The sequence below is a fragment of the Notolabrus celidotus genome, chromosome 16, assembly GCF_009762535.1.
Source record: "Notolabrus celidotus isolate fNotCel1 chromosome 16, fNotCel1.pri, whole genome shotgun sequence".
NCBI classification, from domain to species: Eukaryota; Metazoa; Chordata; class Actinopteri; order Labriformes; family Labridae; genus Notolabrus; species Notolabrus celidotus.
In genome coordinates, this window is record NC_048287.1 from 18,508,011 (window position 1) to 18,525,121 (window position 17,111).

The 17,111-nt window shown below is 39.2% G+C and overlaps 1 protein-coding gene across 10 annotated transcripts in view; it reads left to right on the forward strand.

The window, feature by feature from the left end:
* Positions 1 to 17,111, forward strand: part of LOC117827883 (focal adhesion kinase 1-like) — a 69,982-nt gene that overhangs the window by 40,644 nt on the left and 12,227 nt on the right. For 2 of the 10 annotated variants that reach the window (XM_034704723.1, XM_034704724.1), the window contains exons 9-27: positions 80 to 220; positions 513 to 590; positions 733 to 840; positions 1,974 to 2,091; positions 2,592 to 2,622; positions 4,542 to 4,606; positions 7,270 to 7,287; positions 11,153 to 11,209; positions 12,009 to 12,029; positions 13,417 to 13,449; positions 13,604 to 13,701; positions 14,518 to 14,602; positions 14,706 to 14,806; positions 14,954 to 15,069; positions 15,444 to 15,544; positions 15,822 to 15,911; positions 16,038 to 16,242; positions 16,792 to 16,903; positions 16,988 to 17,062. In XM_034704723.1, the coding sequence (XP_034560614.1) occupies positions 80 to 220; positions 513 to 590; positions 733 to 840; positions 1,974 to 2,091; positions 2,592 to 2,622; positions 4,542 to 4,606; positions 7,270 to 7,287; positions 11,153 to 11,209; positions 12,009 to 12,029; positions 13,417 to 13,449; positions 13,604 to 13,701; positions 14,518 to 14,602; positions 14,706 to 14,806; positions 14,954 to 15,069; positions 15,444 to 15,544; positions 15,822 to 15,911; positions 16,038 to 16,242; positions 16,792 to 16,903; positions 16,988 to 17,062 (1,653 nt within the window). The remainder of the gene's footprint in view (positions 1 to 79; positions 221 to 512; positions 591 to 732; positions 841 to 1,973; positions 2,092 to 2,591; positions 2,623 to 4,541; positions 4,607 to 7,269; positions 7,288 to 11,152; positions 11,210 to 12,008; positions 12,030 to 13,416; positions 13,450 to 13,603; positions 13,702 to 14,517; positions 14,603 to 14,705; positions 14,807 to 14,953; positions 15,070 to 15,443; positions 15,545 to 15,821; positions 15,912 to 16,037; positions 16,243 to 16,791; positions 16,904 to 16,987; positions 17,063 to 17,111) is intronic. The other 8 variants (XM_034704726.1, XM_034704733.1, XM_034704728.1 and 5 more) reach the window with 5 other exon arrangements.

The following is a 17,111-nucleotide window of genomic DNA, read 5'->3' on the forward strand; positions in this document are numbered from 1 at the left end:
CTGGATAAAAAATATGCAAAAGGAAGTTTTTGTATTGCAATTGTCCCTTTTTTCACTCCTGGTCCTTTTCTCTTTCTAGGCCAAAACCCTCCGAAAGTTGATTCAGCAGACATTTAAGCAGGTAGCCAATCTGAACGACGAGCAGTGCACCCTCAAGTTTTTGGAAATTCTTGCACCCATCTACCGCTACGACAAGGAGTGCTTCAAATGTGCCCTGGGGGTATGTGTCTTACCCGCTCTCTGCTGTGTCCTGGTGCACTCTGGGAGCTCTTGTTAGTTGTGTTAGGTTGACCCCTTTTGGTGGCAGCAGGTGTTGCAAGATGTGATGCTGTGTTGCAGGGTGTATCATAAGTTGTATGATTAAAGCCATGAGTTACCAATGATAGGTTATTTCCACTTTTTTTTTCTATAAATCCTGATCTTGCTGTATTTCACTTACTCTTTTCTGTGTTGCCTTATTTGGTCCTGCTATCTTCCTGTGTTCATTCGTACCCCTGTCTTCTCTCCTACAGTCCAGCTGGGTGATTCAGGTGGAGTTAGCTATCGGCCCAGAGGAGGGGATTAGCTACCTCACTGACAAGGGATCCACAGTGAGTTTTGCATTTTTCTTGAAGCAAAACATACATGCTCTCACACGGCCACATAGATAAGTTGAAAATTTGATTATAAATGATGAATCAAAGAAACACAGCACATTTCAGATGATTTGTTTTCCTCTCTTTCTGTCCTCAGCCCACCCATCTAGCCAACTTTAACCAAGTTCAGTCCATCCAGTACTCAGCGATGGAGGAGAAGGACAGGAAAGGGATGCTACAGCTCAATGTGGCTGGAGCCGCTGAGGTACTGTGTCTCTATCTATCTATCTATCTATCTCTATCTCTATCTCTATCTCTATCTCTATCTCTATCATAATAATAATAATAATAATAATAATAATAATGATGATGATAATGATAATGATAATAATAATACATTTTATTTAAAAGTCCCTTTCTTAACACTCAAGGCTACTTTACAGAAGAATTAAAACACAATAAAATCTCTATCTCTATCTCTATCATAATAATAATAATAATAATAATAATGATGATAATGATAATGATAATAATAATACATTTTATTTAAAAGTCCCTTTCTTAACACTCAAGGCTACTTTACAGAAGAATTAAAACACAATGAAATCTCTATCTCTATCTCTATCTCTATCTCTATCTCTATCTCTATCTCTGTCTCTGTTTCTGTCTCTGTCCGGTTATAGAAACCAGCTCTTCAAGTTCATACCCAAGCATTACCTGATAAAACATCAATAACTTGTACCACCTTAAAATGATTACCTCTGACCTTTTATCCACCTAATTTCCATCTAAACGTAGTTCAATTTCTATTGTAGTCTTTTCTATTATTCTGATACAACATCTATCATTCCTTCTTTAAAAATATCTATCTTGATGGTGCGCAGGGTTTTCCTTCCTGACTCAAAATAGTAGTAATGATTAGCAATGAATTTAGCTCTGCTCAAGCATCTGATTGTGAATCTAAAGGCTCTTCCTTTTCACTCTGCATCCAGTCACGATGTTTCATTTGACACCAAGTAAATTCTGGAGAGCCACCATAAGCTGTGTCCATCATGGTGCATAGCTCGATTCATGGCCCTCTGTGTTGGAGTGAGCTAGTGTTGCCTGAGATTAATTAACGGCTTTCCATGTATATTTCACATAATGGTTTTGTAACACACGCTGCTGTGTGAGTGGCGTCTCTCTGTTAAAGTGGCTTCATTGGTTCGGATTTACACACAAACGTATACACACAGTAATACTGTAAGAGAGAGGAGTTCTCTCCTGACATCAGCAGCAGCTGGAAGCCCCCACTGTAGAGTTATGTGAAAGAATATATCACTGTGTGTCTTTAGACATAATGACTCTTTGTAACCGGCCTGCCCTTATGTGTACTTGTGTTTGTGTGTCTGTGTGTAGCCTCTCACTGTTACGACAGCATCACTCAACATGGCGGAGAACTTGGCTGACTTGATTGACGGCTATTGTCGACTCTTCTCCAATGAAACTCAGTCATTCATCATGAGAGCACAGAAAGGTATGACACCTGATATCTAGCCTCTGGCCCAGCATTTTATGGTGCTACTAAAGAGCACAGCTGAGTATTTTTTACTTAAATAATTTAAATAAGTCCACAATTTGATTGTTTGCTATCCCTAAACCTAAGCTAATAACTTAATAGAGTTTAAAATGTTCTCTAAAGTATTACAATGATGTTTTTTTACAAGCTATCAATAATTTGGGACACTTGAACAATTAGTGTTGCTAAATTATTATGTCTATTGATGTTGTTTCTGTAACTGGCTTGCTATCTCATAAAAAGTCAATATAAAATGAGAACCTTGCTAGTTATAATTTAAAAGCATGTCTTCTATGGCATGTATTTTCTAAGCAGACAGACTTAAGCTGTATTTACTCTACTGTTTATAAAGCCACGTTTTCCATGGAATGATATGTAATCCTGTTGGCGGTCTTTCATATTTATTATGCTTCACTTTGCTCATTGCAATCCTGATAATGTATATTTCTGTCCGCTAGAGGGAGAGAGAGCACTTCCTTCCATCCCAAAGTAAGTTCTTGTCTCGCTCTTAAAGTGAAATCAACTTTTAGAGAGTTTATTGACTGGCTCATTACTTAACTGTTAGTTAGCAGGTCTGTGATATTTCTTGTATGCATCATCTACAGCGTGTATGTTGGCTGTGTGCAGGGATTCATTTAAAGGCTGGTAGACAATTCTGAATCTCTAAAACATGAAAGGACTCTTAAAGGTTAATAACAAATGATTTATGGACCATTCTATTTTTTATACAGACATGCCTATTAATGACATTACATTGTTTGTTCATGGTGAGGTGTGTTCAGCTCTACTTCTTGTCAATACCTGGAAGATTCTTTACTCTATAATTCCCATAAAAACAAATACACTACAGTGTATTGCATGATAAGTTAGAACAGAAACAGTCATAGCAGTAAATATATGAAGGAGACAGTAAGGGCAGTGTCAGTTTATACTCTGCTGAGGGTCTGTTCTTGTCACAATTCTATCTAAGATTTTATTACATACTGTAAGAACACCACTGATCCTCTTATCCTGTTCCACGTAGTGAGTTTATAACATGTCCAGCTGAACACTTAAGAAGCTTGTGTCTCTGCTCAAGCTTTTTCACATTCATTTGTATTAGCTTCCTGATTGTGTATTGGTAATTTTTATATGATGAATTTAATGTAAGTATTAATAAAGTGTTCTCATCCTGAACAGAAGCTTCATCAAATGTAGAAAATTTCACTGGAAAGCTGGCTGTAGCATAACAGCATTAGCAGCGTGTGATAATCTGATGTGTTTCTAACAAATAGTGTAGTGAACGCCTTTTTAACACAGGTGCTCTGCTTTGGACTCTGTTCACTTATCTAGTTCACAAAAGAGCTAATGACAAAGATTTAACTGTGTGGTTCAGTATGCACTGATTATAGTTTCAACATTTGTTATTTCGGCTTAAATTATGACGGATATTCTGCTTCCTTTTTTATTTTCTGAAAGTTTCGGAAGACATTTAGTACTGAAACAAGCAGCTCAATTATCTGTTTGTCACCACAACAGTTATGGTGATGTATGTTAAAAATTGTATAGAATTGTTCCAGCTTTAATATTTGATGGGTTTTTTTTTCATTTCATACCATCATAAAGTGAATACCTTTAGAATTATAACACTGTGTTGGTCTTTGAGAGTCTTCATGGCCAATTTGGACTGTTTTCTGACATTTAATACACATAAAATAAATAACGATTGAATGATTAAGCTAAAATGAAAATTGAATACTTGTGTTATGGGTCCGAATTTAAATGACGTCAAACTCAAAAAAACTAAACAGTTTAAAGAAGTTTTGAACTTCTGACCTATAATTCTTGCTGCACTTTATCCCTCAAAAGTGAAAAAACTACCCAAACATTTTCCTTAAAACATATGTCCATTCACTTTTGTTTATCTCTGACTGCAGAGGCCTGAGCGCTGAGTGTTCACATTTCACTCCGTCTAATTCAAACAGAGACTTTGTGCTAACTCAAACTTCTGTTGCTTTCTTTTCTCCCCTCTCTCTCTGTGTCTGTGGTCAAATAAGGAGATACGTTTAGAAGCCAAATATTTTCCACTTAGGGTTTTTCAAACACTTCTGTAGTCTCCTCCTCTTTCTCTTGGTCTCTAACTCTTTAAGTTTCACTCCTTTTCTCTCTGCTGGTTTGGTGTGGTTTTTGATACAAAGATCGTCACAGAGTCCAAATGAAACAGACATAGAGACCGCAGCAAACTCAGGGAGGTAACTGAAACAGCAAGAGTTAGTTTACAGAGGCAGTTTAAACAGCCTCCTCTTTCATGGACTTAAAGAATGACTGGCATGTAGTCAAAGAGGCTTGGATTCAAATCAAAGTGTGTTTTGTCGTGTAAAGAGTCACTGTTGTTTGATTGTGTTTTTGTGGTTCTTTTTTTCCTCCAGGGTGTCCAATAATGAGAAGAAGTTGGAGGCAGTCAGGAGTGGAGTAAGAGCCATCTCTGTCTCAGGTAAGAAAGAATGACTCACTTGCAAATTGAGTGTTTCAGGCGTAAGATGATAAAGTCTGAAAGCTTCCCTGGCTTAAATTACTGTCCATTTCCTCAAACACCTGTTTTTCCTCTCTTTCATTTTCCCTTCTTTGTTTTCCTCTCAGTTGGGTCTGCCTCACCCTCAGGTCCTCCCTTCTTTTGTTTACTTCCTCCTCTCCCTGTCTGTCCTCCTCATGTCTTCCACCCACTGCACTCACATCCATTCACTCTCTTTTTGTTGCTGCACTCTGGTCTTCTTTCCCGCCTGATTGGCTGCAGACCTTGTGACATCGGTGCCTCCTAAGCCAACCAAGGCGCGGCGTTTCCTCCTCCCCTTTGTCTTCTGTTCAGATTCGCCGCCAAATGGTATCCTTGGCACTCATTGGACAATTAGTGGGAGAGCGCGCCCACAGCATTGTGATGTGGTGGAATAAAATGCCTGTTTTATTGGTCAAACTTAAGTTTCTGTAACTTTCTGTTAAAAAGTGTTGCAGTACGAAAATTGTAACAAAAATTTTCAGTCTTTCTCAATTAGACCAAAAAAGCGTTAAAATGCTTTTAATCAAAAATGCTACCACATTGCAGATTATGGTTTTAATGGCTTTTATCTGCTGCATCACAATGTATCTCACCTTAAAAGACGCCCTCTCCTACACATGATTAAAACACTACCACTGCATGAGTTTTTTTTGCCTCTAACACAGCAAATAATATTTTTATACTAAGGAAAGAATGAAAATATGTTGAATAGTGTTTTTTGTTTCCTAAGAGATATCTCTGTTAAACTGGAGACTTATGAATGCTTGCCTGGCACATACATTAAGAAACAATGTTTTGCTCAAATCATTGTAAGGCACATACCTTGCTGTTGAGTTCACAATTTAGTATCCTTTGATAGTTATTTTTAGTTTACATATTATTTAATTATAGGGACTTGAGGCTTAGTCGTGGCGGGGTGGTCAAATCATCAAAATCTTTCTTATTTATAAAAAATCTGGATTCAACCACAGTCATAAACGGCCCTTACAAAGCAGCCGATCATTACAAGCGCATGGATGTTGTTCGGTAGCCAGGAAAAAAACAGTCCAACTGAATGAATGAATGGTTTTCTGACATTTCCAATGTTAGTTGCTTCTACCACTGTAAAAACCTACCATTACTTTCACTGTCATAAAGATGTTTGTAGAGGTAGTATTTTAAAAAAGGGGGTTACAAGCCTCAGTTCACTCTCTCAAAAATAAGATGCTCATAATGCTGTCAAAAAAAACAACAACAGAGGTATACATGCAGATTGCAAGTAGAGCACAGTGCAATCAGTCAAGTCTCTTCATTGTTATGAGGTTTTGAAGTAGAGCTAAAATAGGCCAAAAATTGCAATTTTTGCTTTCTACTAAGAAATATAAAAGATGTGACACAACTCTTGCCCAGAAGAGTACTAGTATAGCTTAGCTTAGCAAGCATGCTAATAAATTCAGACCAAGCAGCAACCTCAGGTCTTGAGAAATAGAGCCAATGTGGAAGTGCTAAAAACTGCAGTTCCATAGGCATCCACTAGAGACTGGCTGCAAAAGCCCTGGATGCCACATACACACCCATTCTAAAAAGCCCATCTATGCAGCAAAAATTAACATGTTTACAGCCCGGTACAAAAAACGTTTTTTTTTTTTTTTTTTGGTTATCTTTTTTTTCCACACTATTTAAAAGGTTGATTCTTTTAAGCTGTTAAGGTTATGAGTTTTGCATAATCAAGGGCACTGCTGAGCTGACTTGACTGACAGGCAGGCACACAGTAGCTGTTAGCGGGGAGGCTTAAGGCCCCTCTCAACTCCTCCTCTTTGCCTCTTGCTAGGTCAACCAATAACTAGATTTAGTCAGCATTTCCAATATGGCGACCACCATTTCTCCACTTAAGAAACCAATGGGTGACAATACTAAAACTATACGTCCATGCTCTCTACAGTGGATGATTTAGACAATAGCAGCAAATGTAAGCTTATTGACCTAGCTGCTAGTCCTGATGCTTTGCTAAGCTTGCCGTGTGGCAGCCTGTGTTGCAAGTTAAAAAAAAAAAAGCGTGATTCAATCTAAATGGTATTGCTGTATGGTTCCACTTCCTATCATATAAATGTACACAAAATAAATATCTTCTCCTAGATATATGGGAAACCTTGTTCAAGCAGTGTTGAAGATCTGAGTGTGCTCACTGTTGACATTACAGCTCTGGAACTCACACTTTGAACTTCTCTGCATCCCCAGTGTGTTAACATTGACTTTCTAACTCACAAATATTTACAGCTTGATACAAACATCATACATCATCAAACAATACTGAAGTTGAATCATCGCCAGCTGTTTGTTGCATTACTTCATGTGTCTGCGTTGGAAAAGTTGTTAACTCAGCCCTTTCTCTGAAGATATTTTGGGATCTGAACTAACTGCTCGCTAACTGTTTGGCTTTGCAGATCGTGCAACATCACTCATGTTGTTTCAAGGCTTTTCATGCTCTAACCACTCTCTTCTCTCTCCCTCTGCTCTCCGCTCTGCCTCACTCTTGCTTTTCTCCTCCACTCTTCACTACTTTCTCTCTCTCCATTCTCCTCCTCTGCCGTCCCATTTCCTGCATGCTCTCCTGGACCCTGCAGAGGATCTTAGCGGGGATGGTAAAGTTGATGCTGTGTTTATAAATCTCTCTGTTCTGTCTTCGTAGTCCTTCCTCACCAACACAGTGCAGCCTCCTGGGAAAGGGTTGCATGTGTTGATGTGTGGGTGGATGTTTATGCATGCTTTCCTATGTCTGTAAAATGACATGCTGTGCTTGTGTGTGTGTGTGTGTGTGTGTGTGTGTGTGTGTGTGTGTGTCTGTGTGTGTGTACTATAGCACACATAAAGCGTTTCTTTGCTTTGTGTCGTGGACTGAGAACATGCATAAATCTCTTGTAGATTTAATGAGTTTGATCTGTTAGAAGTTACAGAGGTTTGCTATTTCATTGTTGTTTTTGGTTTGAAGATGTTTATGTGTCTGTTTGTGTTTTTTTCAAAGTGGATATACCTCAAAATTTGAAATATGTCTGCTCTTTACCACAAGAGCCGACTTTGAAAATGAAGTGGTATTCCTCTTTAAGGGAACTTCTCCAGACCTTTCTCTCTCTCTCTCTCTCTCTCTCTCTCTCGCTCTCTCTCGCTCTCTCTCTCTCTCTCTTTCTCTCTCTCTCTCGCTCTCTCTCGCTCTCTCTCTCTCTCTTTCTCTCTCTCTCTCTCTCTCTCTCTCTCTCTCTCTCTCTCTCTCTCTCTACACACACACACACACACACACACACACACACACACACACACACACACACACACACACACAAAATCTTGCAGACGTGTACTTATACTCATGCACACACTGAATTGAGCAGGGAGAGGTTTGCTGGATCCAAGAGCGATGCATTCCTTGCTATAATGGGCTAACTAGATCTCTCTCTCAGAAACACACACACACACACACACAGACACACACACACACACACACACACACACACAAACACACTATCCCTGCTCTGAAAGCAAAAAGAGACAAAGTCTGACCGGTTAGATTTAGAAACGACAGTTCTTGACAACCGCAAATGTAAAGCAATGCAAACAATAAGCCTTACAGTTTAACAGACAAAAATGTGATTCAGTAATCATTTAGTACATAACTGGAAACTTCAAGTAAGCCTTTTAAAAAAAATGCAAGAAAAGAAGCTTGAATTTGTTTTTTGTAATACACATTGCCTGGTGCAGCACTGTTTGCTGAAGTGCAGTGTTGATTTTTTTAACAGCTCATCCAATAAAAGACGGTATAGTAGCTGCATGGCGGTAAGCGGAGCTGCAGCTTTTATTCCAGCTCACATGGCGATATTTTGAGACATGCTATAAAGTCCTTTCTTTTTTCTCAGGAGGAACATAAATTATGAACAGCAGTGGTTTAGCAACAGTGATGCCTGTTTGATTAGAGGTCTAAACTTTTGAAACATCTTTTGCTGTCAGCTTTTGTATTGAAATTGATTCCTTTTCACACTTGCATACATTTTGCTGTATTTCTTAGATATAGTTAGAATAAAAGATTGATTCCAATCTTGTATCTTTTGTGTACTTGGAGCCATCAGCTGCTTAGCCTAACTTAGCATAAAACTGGATGTTGGTGCGAATCAGTCTCCGGTTTAGTTGGAGTAATATTAATAAGCTAAAGCACGTTTAGAGAGCTTCAGAGGTGTTAATATGAGAATTAGTCCCCCAGCATCCAGTCTTTATACAAAGCTGTGCTGGCTTCCTCGACACATTACAGTTTTTCTCGATTGTTTACACACATTTTCTGAAAGCATGCCTCATACTCTCAGAACTCTACACACAAATCAAAAAATACACACGCAATGTTATTTCTTCTCAAAATGGTATTTTGTTTTCAAATCACACACAAACCACCATTTGAATAGACATTTATAAGAACCAGTTGAACACTGATGTGCTCAATGAAAACACGATGATGAATGGAAAACACTTCTTCTCCATTCATCATAATGACTTAGGCCTTTTTTTGTTCAGTTTTACACTTATTACAGACAACAGAAGAATTGACTGTATACAGTTACAGTCAAAAAAAATGTTTTAAAAACTATGCTGCATCCTCTCTTCTGTTTCGGTCTGGCCACAGCACCTCATCCAGATAACAAACAATGTTTTCCCTGGCCAAGCAGCGGACTGAAATATAGCTCTGATTGCTAATTGTAAAACTGTGTGACAGGTGTTTCCCCATGTGATGAGTCAGTGTTCATAGTAGGGCAATTAACTTTGGATTTTGAATGACAGTGTGTTCTTTGTGAAAAAAAAGAGATTTTCTTCATGAAAATTGTGCCAAATGCAGAGACTTGTGTGTAGTGTTTTGAAAAAAGTGTGTTTTAGAACTGAAATTTGAGTGTAAAGCAGGAATTGTGCTTGTAGTTTAGCAGAATTGGTTCAGGGGGTTGGTGTATGGGTTACATGTTGTGGTCATTGTGTCTCAAGTACCAGTATTTGTGTGTAAACAATTGAGAAAAACTACACATGAGAGTGGTGTCAGTTGTACCAATTAAAACTGCGGTGAGGAGTTTTTAGCTTATTATGAAACAGACTGAAACGAATACAAATGTATCTCAATGACGTACATAGGAATACAAGACCATAAGCAAAAAGACTGATTAATTCTACTGAGTAATTTTGAATGCTTGAAACCTCTGCTGACAGGTAGGAGTTAGGTGATGTGACTTGCAGCTTGCTTCAGAAACAGCCTTTGTTGACATTTTCACTGCAAAAATTTAAAAGATGTGATATATACCGGACTAAATAACACATAAAGAAGAGGGATCACTTTGTCCACAGGGGGCGCCAAAAATGTAGCAAGCCAAAAGTTTCCTCATTGAAGCTTTAACTCATGGCAAAAGAGAAACTATATGTATCCCCATAATGCAGACTTTTATTTGAGCATTCAGCACTTTCAATAGGCCTTTGCTTCCACCCCACATTTTGTTATCCCGCTTTAGGAACAGCTAGTCAGTAGTTAATTTTTCATCTTACTCTGTTGATTTTCTTGCTGGCAGAAACGTCTGTGAGAAAAATTAGCCACAGGCTTCAGAAAAGGATTTCAGATAAATTTAGGGCCACGTTCCCACAGAGCTCAATGGATCCTTAGCAAGGCTGAGAGGGTAGCATTCAGGACAGCAGATGTTTGACTCTTGTTTCCAACAGCTGAGCCTGCACACTGATTTTATTTTAAACACTGCCATCTGGTTTGGAAAGACTCAGTCCATCTTTCCCCTTTTCTTTTTTCCTGCTGGCCCTTTCCTCTCCCCCCTCTCTCTGCCTATCTGTCTGATTCTGCACAGATTTCAGGCTAAACACTGCCATCTGCTTACATGACAGCAGGACCCGGATACTTCTTTCCCTTCCTCTCTCTATTCTCCCTTACTCTTTCTTATCTTGTGTCTTTTTCAAACTTTTTTCTTTTTCCTTCTTGATCCTTTATTTTTTTTTTCTCCCTTGAACTCTCTTTTCATTCTGCCTTTGCCGCTCCTCTCGTTTTCTATCCCTCCACTCCTCTTCTGGTGCATTTCCTCCCTGCCGCCAGCTGCTCTCACACAGACAGATATGCACAACACATGCTCAGCTGACACTCTCCACCAAGTGTACGTGTGTGTGTGTTTGTGTGTGCGAAGAGAGACAGAGACAGAATGAGAGGAGCTACGTGGGTGCTGCTTTGCACAGGAGTTTTTGGAAACTAAGTTAACTACATACTTTGTTTTTTTAGTTTTTTTTGGTTCATTCTGCTTTTACTGCACACTTGGATTTGTGTTTATCACTGAGGCTGCATACCGTAGAGGACGCACGGTAAAACTGAACACGTGCATGATCTGAACTTTTTATTAGTTTTTTTTTTTTATAGATGTTACGTTAGACTTGCATTCCTGTGTTTCTTTTTTTATTCTCATGTATTTTTGAATAATTTTCATGTATCTAATGTTACAGAGACTGATGACTATGCAGAGATAGTGGATGAAGAGGACACATACACCATGCCCTCAAGTAAGTAACTTGTTAAATCTTCTCTTCTGCCTGAAGTAATCTCTGCAAGAGAACCGTAACATAACTTTTTAACTGTTATTCATCTGTCAAATGCTACTCCAACAAACCTTGATTTTGTTCCGCTTGCTGAAGCTGAGTGTGGTGTGAATCTCATCCAAGAAACACACTCAGGCAGAGAAAACAGTGAAGTCACATCAAACCATGTTTTGAGAAGTTGTGGCTAATCAAATTTCAGCCCAGTTTCACTCTCTAGCAAATACAGCCGGAGGTCAGAGAGGCTGTAACTCTTAACTCCAGTCGGCCTGACTCACCTTACATATGTCCAGTTCATTCATATATTTTAAAATAATCCTGAATGCGTAGTGAAGCCAGAGCTCTGAGAGTAAAAGGCCAAAATAATTCATGTGATTGCGTGGCCAACTTTGCAAACAGACTGTGTTCTCCTTTCTTACCGCAGTCTTTTTCTATCTTTCTCCGTCTGGCTTCACTTCTTTGTCTCCTTCCCTTTGCTTTTTTGGTATTCCTTCTTCCTGTTACTTCCTCTAAACAGACATCTGACATATTTTCCTTCTCTGTGTCTGAGATTGTAACTGTCAAAATGAAGCTGTATAACAAAAATCAGCAAATAGCAACCCTGCTCTTTTAACTTATGTATCAGATTAATTCACTAATGGATGAGTTATGATATGTCTGTATACATGTGTTTGCTATCTGAGCTATCTTCAATCTTGAAGCTACTTTCTGGCTCTCTCACTCCCTTCATCTTTCTTTCCTCTTCTTTCTCCCATCGCCAACACAGTCTGCTATGGAGTAGTTGAAGGTAAAGCTCTTCGTCTCTTTCTGAATAAACATCGAGGTTTTACGGTTTTGATTATTTTTTTCTTTGCCAGGCACAAACTACCTTTTCAAACTTTCACATCAAACCAACTGGTGAAACTTTCTGCAAGTTACTGTGTTATTCAACCAATTCAAATTGATTTACCTCACTCACGTGTAAGCAGCTGTTATGTTTTTTAATAGTTATAAACGGTTTGGTTTCATTATTAGTACCTGGCAAAGAAAAGTAGAAGAGTGAGATGCTAAGCACCCACATTGTTGTTGGCTTGTGGTCAGCGGTGTTTGGTAGTTCCTTTGGGTCTTGTGTTGGAAATAAAAGGGATGGCCAATCCATAAACAACGTGAGATGTTACCTCGTTAATCAGAATTTGGGAACATGAAGTCTATCCAGACCTCTGGATCCAAACAGCCTCACAGTCTTTGCTTTGTTTATGGGCTGGGCTCTCATTTCATCATCATGCTGGTCTGGACATTTCTATTTCTTAATCATGATTTATTATAGTGGTTGGATTTTTTTTCTCAGTCATCAGTGGCTTCTTTTGTGTCTGAAGCAATTCTTAATTTCCTGCGTGTATAGATGTATTGCAGATAATTTCCTTTTAATGGAACGTGCTGTGTCTTTGTTGTGTTTATTATGTTTGTATTTATCTGTTGTTAGTGTCAAACAGCAGAGCTTTACTCAGTCCAACAGTTAAGTAGACTTCAGATGGTCTTGTAAACCTCTTGAACTCAGTATAGAGTCCTCTTCTGCTGAGATGCTCGGTAGCTGTCTTTAACCTCTGTTTAAATAACATGAAATATTGACATGAATAAATGTCAATGTTGACCTGTTGAAGCTTATAGTTGCAAAAACACCCTATTCATTCAGATTCTTGTTGACGTACTCACTGACTATAAAGAGGTGTCTGCTGCAGACGGACCAAACCGAACACTTTTTAATCTATTCTAATCTAAAAATGTATGTTCATTTTAAAATGCACTAAGTACAGCTCAGTTAGTCAACCTTTACCACATTACCCTCCTTTTTTTACTTTATCAGAAGCCAAAAAAAATGATCTGATGAAAAGACTTTGCCTTGCATGTAGTTTTTGGGTATTATTAAGTTATAGTTGCACTTACAAATATTTACTGCTCCATGGATTTGCTCTATGTGGGTGTGTTTCATCTGAAGTGTAAGAATGTGCACGTCAAGTTTGGGTTTGTCTCCTTAGAGGTTTTGGAGGGAGGGAATATATTTTAAATGTACATACCTCAATCATACCTTTTTTTTAATATTATTTTGTCTTAATTTTATTGTCATTGGGTGGGGTGTACAAAAATCAAAACACAAAAATTGAACACTTGAACTTTCTGCTCTGTGATTATAACAGTCGACTTGAAAACATCCAGATTGCTCTGTCCTGGTAAGCTCCATCCATGTGGTTTAAGAGAAGCATGTCAGATGGGATGTGTCTTTTAGTGTTTCCAATGTGTAAAAAATGACAGATTAATAGATATACTTCACTCCGTCCCCCACCCTTTTTTTAACTCTTTTTTTCCTCTCCTCTCCTCTCTCAGCGCGGGATTATGAGATCCAGAGGGACAGGATAGAGCTGGGCCGCTGCATAGGAGAGGGTCAGTTTGGAGATGTACACCAAGGAGAGTATAACAGCCCGGTATGTAGAAACACACACACACACACACACACACACACACACTCACAAGCATAGTCCCATATATTCAGAAAGCTAATACATACTTAGTAATTATATTTGTGAAGGAACCAAAATGAATGTTACTTTTTTATGTATTGCAATAGAAGGTGTTCAAAGGGCTTCTGGCTTTAAGGTAATTGGGTCTAAGATGGTTAAAACAACCAATGATAATGTATAAAAGTATGTATTAAAAAAAAGTTCAAGTATTTATGATGATACTACGATAAGTTATTACAAAACAGCATAATATAGGTATCCCAGTGTGTGTATTCACATCACATTATAGGGTTGTGGAAGCATGAGAGGCATGGCTTATAAACACACAGCAGGAGCGCCGCACACACTTACTCAGACATGCACACACACACACACACACACACACACACACACACACACACACACACACACACACACACACACACACACACACACACACACACACACACAAAGCCACCGTCTTCCTCCCATTCTGATTCTGTTACTACCTATAAGGGAGGATCAGAGTCAGAATTACATCACCCCACCATCACACCTACTTGAGTAACTTACACATTGTAGATGAGGCGCAACAGGGCCATAAATATCCCGACTTGATATGGCAGTTTGTAAGAATCAAGAGTTCTGAAGTCAAGCCTTTGTCTCTGCATATGCTATCAGTTTTGTCTTCTCATTGTATCACATATTTAAGTTCATTTGTAATTATCTTATTGGATGTGACTATAGATGTTGTGACCTCCTTTTGTTCTATCATGCAACTTAATGTTCTGTTTTCTGCAGGACAAACCATCTCTACCTGTCGCCATTAAGACGTGTAAGAACTGTACGTCAGACAGTGTCAGAGAAAAGTTCCTGCAAGAAGCATGTGAGATCACACTTTTAAATGTGTATCAGCTTTGGGTTATGATGACACAATGACTCATTTGTAATTTACTGGGTGCTTTAATGTGTGTCTGTCTTCCTTGCAGTGACAATGCGTCAGTTTGACCATCCCCACATTGTGAAGCTAATCGGAGTGATCACAGAAAACCCTGTGTGGATCATCATGGAGCTCTGTACTCTTGGAGAGGTAAGCATGGATATAGTGAAACTCCTTACTAGATTTCCCTTAGGGATCAATGCAGGATTATCTTATCTCTAATGCACCATATACAATTCTTCTGTGCATCACTTCACCAACATTTCTCTCTTTCCATCTCTCTCTCTCTGTCCACAGTTGCGTTCGTTCCTCCAGGTGAGGAAGTATAGTTTGGATTTAGCTACGCTCATTCTGTTTGCCTACCAGCTCAGCACAGCACTGGCATATCTGGAGAGTAAACGCTTTGTACACAGGTATACACACACTCATACACACAAGCACACACACACACACACACACACACACACACACACACACACACACACACACACACACACACACACACACACACACACACACGCAAGCTTGGAGGATTAAGGATTAACTGGACATGTAAATACATGGAGAGAACAATATTTAGAGCAACATTTTATAGTGGGATTAACTTATTTTGAAACAATCTGAATCGAGGAGGTGAGTGGGAGGTGAACATTTATGGAGTGCCTCTGGTTTTTAGTGTTGAAAAGATACACATGGTTTTCAGAAACAGTATTTCCAACTTTTTGGTGATGCTTTACTTTGGAAATGAAATGATCCAGGCGTAATGACAGTCTCTGTTGGCTTACAGGGACATAGCCGCCCGAAATGTGTTGGTCTCATCCCTGGACTGTGTGATGCTCGGAGACTTTGGTCTATCACGATACATGGAGGACAGCTCGTATTACAAAGGTACTAAAGGAATGATTTCACGCTTTCATGCAGCTGTTTTTTACAGTTTTCTGTGTCTATTCATGTTAACCAATTCTTGTCTGGTGCATGTGACCAACTTCTCTGGTTACTGGTACTTTACCACCATCAAAAGGTCACATGAGGGTACTGCAGTTGACTTCAATCACCTGATACACATGTGGGAATGTTATAAAAACAGTGTCTTCTTTTGAACTCCATCCCTCTGAGCAACATAAATTGAAAATATCAGAGCTTGTTCTTTTTGTCTTTGTCTCAGCTTCTAAAGGTAAACTTCCCATCAAATGGATGGCTCCTGAATCCATCAACTTCAGGAGATTCACCTCTGCAAGTGACGTGTGGATGTTTGGTGAGTTCTGATCATTTGAGCGTGCACGCCTGTTGTGTTACTCTCTTTGAAGAGAGACTGCCTGACATTAGTTTATGACTGTTATCATCTGTCAGAAGGAGTAACCTCTATTGTGTCTCTCTGCAGGTGTGTGTATGTGGGAGATTTTGATGTACGGCATAAAGCCTTTCCAGGGGGTGAAGAATAATGACGTGATTGGCAGGATAGAGAATGGCGAGCGATTGGCTATGCCTCCACAGTGCCCTCCCACTCTCTACAGTTTGATGACCAAATGTTGGTCGTATGACCCCAGCAAGCGGCCGAGATTCACTGAGCTCAAAACACAACTCAGGTAATTACCACGTTGTTTTTGCCTGTTTGTCCCTAGAGGGCTTGCTTGTGATTGTAGGTGTTGTTAGTTCTCCTCTGATCATAATGATTAATGAGGCTAATATTTGACCAGTTGTTGTTCAAAACAGACTTTATAACTCTGCTACACATCAGAGGGAAATGCTGGATTTTGTACCTCAACACTGCAATTGAACAGCTTAAGTTGCAAATTAATTTGTAAATATTCAAAGTGAGTGATACATTTCACTGTTAAAAGAAGGCATCATGAGCAATTTTGTTGGGAAACATGACATATATACAGGACAAGATCAGTAAAAATGTTAATTGGACAGCTTTGTCCACAGGGGATGTCCAGTGATTTGGATGCCCCCTGATTTGTAACATAAAACAGTGTAACAGTCACAAGGTACATTTTTTTGTGAATATGCTGTGCAATCATTGTTCTACTGAACTTGTGATTTCAATGCAGGACTTTTACCAGTAAGGGAGCACAAGCCCTAAACTTGTTTTACCCTCACTGAGATGAGTTGTTTGTGTGTACATTTTCTAGCACCATACTGGAAGAGGAGAAGCTTCAGCAAGAGGAGAGACAACGAATGGAGATGAGGAGACAAGTGACGGTGTCTTGGGACTCTGGAGGCTCTGATGAAGCACCGCCTAAAGTGAGACTCCGCCCTGATTGTCTTTTTATATTTGATTATTGTGTTTTCTGTGTCTGACAAACTGTTATATTCGTCTGTCTGTAGCCCAGTAGACCAGGTTACCCCAGTCCTCGCTCCAGTGAAGGCTTCTTCTCCAGCCCCCAACTCAACCACTTCCCGGTACAGCAAACACACACTCTCTTCTACATAGTCCACACACAAAGAAAAC